The 6,079-nt window shown below is 44.7% G+C and overlaps 1 protein-coding gene across 1 annotated transcript in view; it reads right to left on the bottom strand.

Moving 5' to 3' along the window:
- Positions 1-3,803: 3,803 nt before the first annotated feature.
- The window catches only part of LOC126234251 (UPF0764 protein C16orf89 homolog), a 64,085-nt gene continuing 61,809 nt past the window's right edge, over positions 3,804-6,079 (bottom strand). The window contains exon 6 of the mRNA XM_049942943.1: positions 3,804-3,979. Within this exon, the coding sequence (XP_049798900.1) occupies positions 3,868-3,979 (112 nt within the window). The 3' untranslated portion in view covers positions 3,804-3,867. The remainder of the gene's footprint in view (positions 3,980-6,079) is intronic.

The raw sequence follows: 6,079 nt of genomic DNA, 5'->3' as shown, positions 1-6,079 counted from the left end.
ACATCAAATCAGTGTATTTTTTATTGTTTTTATTTACCATGGTTAACTGCTTGGTTCCCATTCCGCGTTTACGAGGATGTATTCAGCTGCTGCAGTCGTCGATACGAGGATGGAATGTGTTTCTAAGCTATTCCAGTGTTGTGTCTTGACGGGTCTGATGCTATACTCTATCTTTCCATTTCATGCAAATATTTCCTATTTTGCATATCCGTTACGCCCAGCATCTTTCATAATCTGTCCCACATATGACAATCTCTGTCTACCCAAGTATCTTCCCTCTACTGCTCTCCTCCGGGACCGAGTTAACATTTCCGCGAAGCGACAGCAGATATCCAACTATGCTGCCTTTTCCTGGTTCCTTCGCTGTTGTACGCCCTCTTCATTTTTAACATCACATTCCAAGGGATTAAGCTTCTTCTTCCTCCATTTTTGATACTACGATCAACATTTTAGTGCCTTATATTGTATTGGTTCAGGCTTGCCTGTGCACTTTCTCTTTGATGCTTATCAAAGGCTGGAGGCATGGAAGCATCACCGACAGCACGAATTCCAGAGTAAGCGGAGGAAATTGGAGGGGATAAGTCCCAACTTGCTTGTTCAGCATTGTGAACAACAGAATGGGACCTGTAGCTTGGTAACTGCAAATGTTCAGGCTGACAAACAGAAATGACAAACCACTAAATGTTTCATGCAGTCAAGTTGAAGTTGCTCCATGAACTAGCAGTATCACATAACGCTGTTAACTGTTCAATTTTAAATATCACCTCTTACAAAACTATGAAATTAAAACAGGGAGATTTAGCCCGTCGTACTTCATAAACCTTCCTTTCGTGGGTTGTTGTACATTATAGTGAGCATGTCTCACATTACTTTCTCATTTTCTTGCAGGGTCTGCAGCCAGATTACACAAAGTGACTTTATGACTTGGCTGCAGACCCGACAGGAATTTAATGAATTACTACGCCGGGAAATATTACTTAGTCATATTACATTACTTTGTTTTCATGAACATATTTCTTGATAGGACTGAGGAGTATAATTATGCCCGCCAGACAAGAAAAATCTGCCACATTTGTCCTGATAGTGTGTGACATTTGCATGAACATCGATGATAGATGTGGTTAACCTTGGCATGGATTGGACACTGATCTGAATGTAAAGGAAATCAGTATCAAACCACTTTCGCAATATAAAGTCGCATTGTTTGGTGAGATTGTGTGTAACTGTGCCTGACACCGAGTGCGTTGTTACAAATGATCCTCTGTATTTGCAGTGAGGATCAGTTCTAGCGACTTGAACAGACAGTCCGAATGTATGAATGCGGATATTCAGTTTTCTTCTGAGCGCTCGGTTGTCGGTCAGCGGACGCGAGATTATTATTTCAGAAGATAGATCTTATCTCGAGATGGAGCTGATTGTGCGTTCGCTCCTTGACTTGCTACCGCAATCCTTTCCTCGTAACAAAGTTATATTTAACCGTGTACCCTGTCGTTCTTTTCAGTTGCGGTAATGATATTCTTGTGGCCATTGGCAATACACACACACACACACACACACACATACACAATGCAGCACAAAAGGAAATATCCGAATGGGACGAAAATCGGTATGTGTGATTTACACGCATAGACTCATAAATCATTACAGTTGGATTATTTATTCAAGAGAAAGAGCTTTACAGTTTAAGCAAGGTTCAAATGGTTCTGAGCTCATCAGTCCCCTAGACTTAGAACTACTTAAACCTAATTAACCTAAGGACAGCACACACATCCATGCCCGAGGCAGGATTCGAACCTGCGACCGTACCAGCAGCGTGGTTCCGGACTGAAGCGCCTAGGACCGGTCGGCCACAGCGGCCGGCGTTTAAGCAAGGCAGCCGGCCGAAGTGGCCGTGCGGTTAAAGGCGCAGCAGTCTGGAACCGCAAGACCGCTACGGTCGCAGGTTCGAATCCTGCCTCGGGCATGGATGTTTGTGATGTCCTTAGGTTAGTTAGGTTTAACTAGTTCTAAGTTCTAGGGGACTAATGACCTCAGCAGTTGAGTCCCATAGTGCTCAGAGCCATTTGAACCATTTTTTAAGCAAGGCAATAACGTGTTCGTCCACCTCTGGCCACCATGCAAGCAGTTATTCGGCTCCGCATTAATTGATAAGAGTTGTTGGATGTCCTCCTAAGGGATATCGTGCCAGTTTCTGTGCAACTGCCGCGTCAGATCGTCGAGCTCCTGAGGTTGTTGGAAGGTCGCGGCCATAGCTCTCCAAACGTTCTCAACTCGGGGAGATCCGGCGACCTTCCTGGCCAAGTTGGAGTTTTGCAAGCACGAACACAATCAGTAGAAACCCTCGTCGTATAGGGGCGGATATTATCTTGCTGAAATATAAGCCCAGGATGGCTTGCCATGACGGGCATCAAAATGGGGCGTAGAGTATCGTCGACGAACCGCTATGCAGAAAGGCTGCCGTGGATGGCAATCAAATGGGTCCTGGTATGAAAAAAAAATTAGCGCTCCCAGTCCATCACTTCTGGTTACCAGGCTGCATTGTGGGCGACTGTCAGGTTGGTACCCAACTGGTGTCTGCAGCGTCTTCAGATATGTCTCCGGCCTGGAATCTCATTGGCTGGAACAGAATTGTTTGCAGTGATGCGACGCGCTTCGAATTGAGCCCCAATGACCAGTAATACCTGGAGACACTCCAGACAGCGATGGAATACCAACCTAACTGTCGGCCGCCATATTGGACGACAACTAGGAGTGATGCACTGGCTTGCCATTTCTTTTCATAGCAGGATCTTTGCACTTGTCATAAGCGACACTCTTACATCGCAGCGGTACGTCGACGATATTCCACGCCCTGTTTTGATGCTCTTCTCGGAAAACCATACTGGGCTTCTATTTCAGAAGAGAATGCCCGCCTGCACGCTGTGAAAGTTCCTACTGTTTGTCTTTGTGCCTGCCAAACTGTACCTTGGCCCGCAAAGTCGCTCAGTCTCTCCCCAACTGAGAAAGTTTGGAGCATTACCAGCAGGGCCCTCCACCCATCTCTGCCTTTTGATGATCTAACGCACCAAATGGACAGAATTTGGCACGCCAACAACTCTATCAGTTAAATGTAAACGTAGGCTTCTGCGGCCGCTGTGACGGTCAATAAAATTCTTCTGGGTTTGAGGCCGCCTTGTTATCTGTAAAATTCCGACGTTTTGGCAATACACTCTGAGGAAGGCGCCTTGCAACAGTCGCGGAAACGTCAGGATTTTACAGATGACAATGCGGCCTCAAACCCAGAAGAATTTTATTAACTCTATCAGTTAATGCCAAGCCGAGTAACTGCTTGGGTAAGCAACATGTTATTGACTGGTTCAGTTTGTAAAGCTCTTTCTCTTGAATAAATCATCCAGTTTTGTGATTTGTTTCTCATTACATGTACATCACACCTACCGATTTTCGTCACATTCGGATAATTTCTTCGTGGTGCACCAACTTCTTTTATTTTTTACTTTGTTATGTCGATTAATCTACGATGAAACATCTGCGATACCTAACGGACGACTTTTGTCGCGTAGCCAATCCCTCCGTTTAGCCATTGCGTGACAATGGTCGTGCGCCGCATGTTACAAAACAGATATTGTACTTTACACCCTCCTTGGACTTTCTGAGCGCGAGCCCACACTCCCAGAAGTTTTTTACTTGCTCCCGTCATTGCATGCCATCTGCAAGTGCTTATTAACTAGTGGCTTCGGTACGCTAGATGGCTAGCATTTTGTCTAGTGAGAATATGTAGTGATTTTATACAATGATCACAAATATTTTGCATGCTTTCAACAAAGTTTTATTAAGTTCTTTAAAGTGAAATTACAATATAGTTTCTCGTTATCTCGTTTCTATCATATCACGGAGAAACAGCGTAATTCCACTGACGGCTAAGCCAGTGAAGTGCATCGAACAGTCGTAGTCGCCTGCGATGTCTGTTCTCTTCCGTCGCCTGTGAACATGAAAATGTACAATTTTTGAAATACCCACACATTTTGTGGTTTACTATAGCTTACACTACAGTATTACTTCAAATATATAAGCTACACTCCTATACGAATCCTTTGCTGGCCATATGATGGAAGTTTTGAGGGATGTAAATAACGAAGAGCTGGAATGCCATACACAGAAATCTGAGTCTGAAACAACAGTCCATTGTAGTTTATTGCTGCATACATACAAGACTCTTTTCATTAAAGGGTGATCAAAGAGATTCAGTTTGAGGGCGTTGCTGCAGCGTATACAGCATCACCGGATATTCCCGTTACAAACTTCTAAGCTTGTAGAGGGGAATGAGTACCGCTTCCGTTCTACTACGATTTCAATTCAGGTTGTGTAACGCCTCCACATCTGCTGAGGGAAAGGAAAAAATCTCAGAGTTGCTTGTCCTAGTATGCAGTAGGGTAGACAGGATAACGTGTACTGCGTCACACTTTCACGTGATGTCACTTAACGTCTGTCTTGCTGCGAGACTCCTGTAGAGACACAGGAAGATTTGCTGGCACGAGTTGTGGCCGCTGCGCTAGAAATTGAGGAGACACCAGGTGAGATGGAGAGTGTGTACCAGAACATGCTTCTTAGGTGCATTGTCTGTAACAACATTGGTGTAGCTACGTCGAGGCGCTGTTGTAATGCATCAGTACTGTTCTGTACGTACAATATGATGGGTTCTTTTTTGTTTTGGAATAATGTAAACATGTAATGTTTAACTAATATTGCAAAGAAATGTGCTTAAGTGATAAATGAATGTTTCGTTATCTTTCCTTTCGAATTGTTACCTAATAATTGTACTGCGTCAGGCCTAATTCAATTCCTGACGCAGAAGTGGATGAGTTAAACATCTGAACTGAAACCGTCGAAGAACGGAAACGGTACGTTCCCGGACATGGGCACCTATTCAAAAATAACGTTCCCACTTTTTTTAGACACAAGGAATATTTTATTCGAAAAAACGATTTCACCATTGGAAACGTTGATCTTTAAGCTTTTTTTCCACATAGTCCCCATTTTTTCTATGCATTTTTTTCTGTCGAGTAATCCACTTTTGCATTCCCAGCTCGAAGAAGTCAACCCGTTGCGAAACTTGAATACTTCTTCTTGCAACTCGTCGTCCGTCTGGAATCATAGACCACCTAGGTGCTCCTTCAATTTCGGAGACAGATGGAAATCGCTGGGTGCCAAATCGGGGCTGGAAGGGGGATGGTCAATGACATCGCAGCCAAATTTGTCGATTAGCTCCTTCGTTTGTTGCGACACACGTGGACGGGCATTGTCGTGGTGCAGGCTTACGCCTTTGCTGAGTTTTCATCCTACGTCGATTTTGGATTGCCCATCTGAGATTTTTAAGGCCTCGTAATAACCTGTCGAGTTTATGGTGGTCCCTCTACGCATAAAATCAATGAGCAATACACCACGCCGGTCCCACTACACCGATGCCATGATTTTTCCTGCTGACAGCTGCTGCTTAAACTTCTTTGGTGGTGGCGATCAGGTGTGTTCCCATTGGCGCGATTGTTGTTTTGTTTCCGGAGTAACATAATGGTACCACGATTTATCCCCCGTAACAATGGAATCAAGGAAGTTTTCCTTATTCTCGTCGCATTCACTCCAGAACTTCCGAGCACAGTCGACGCGCTGCTATTCGTGGACTTCTGAAAGCATGTGGTAGCTTAGCTTTTCATTCAATATCCTGTCAATTGAAGCTTCAGAAGCCTCAGGAATTTGAGCAGCCAGTTGCCGGATGGTGATTCGCCGATCTTCGAGCAGGATTTGCTCAACTTTCGCCACAACTTCGTCGGAGATCGACGGCCTCCCGCTTCGTTGTTCGTCGTGGACGTTCGTACGGCCGTTGAAAAACTCCCTACACCATTTTCGGACGTGTTGAATGCTTATACACGTTTCGCCATACACTTCACTCAATTGCCGACGAATTTGTACAAGTGGTAACTTTCTTGCGTGAAAAAGTCTGATGACCGCACGAATTTCAGACTTGGTGGTGACGGCGAAGACGGGCTCCATCACTGGTACTGACCATTTCAGAGCCACGCTGGTT

The sequence above is a fragment of the Schistocerca nitens genome, chromosome 2 (genome assembly GCF_023898315.1).
Source record: "Schistocerca nitens isolate TAMUIC-IGC-003100 chromosome 2, iqSchNite1.1, whole genome shotgun sequence".
In the NCBI taxonomy this organism is placed as follows: Eukaryota; Metazoa; Arthropoda; class Insecta; order Orthoptera; family Acrididae; genus Schistocerca; species Schistocerca nitens.
This window is presented reverse-complemented; position numbering and strand designations above follow the sequence as displayed.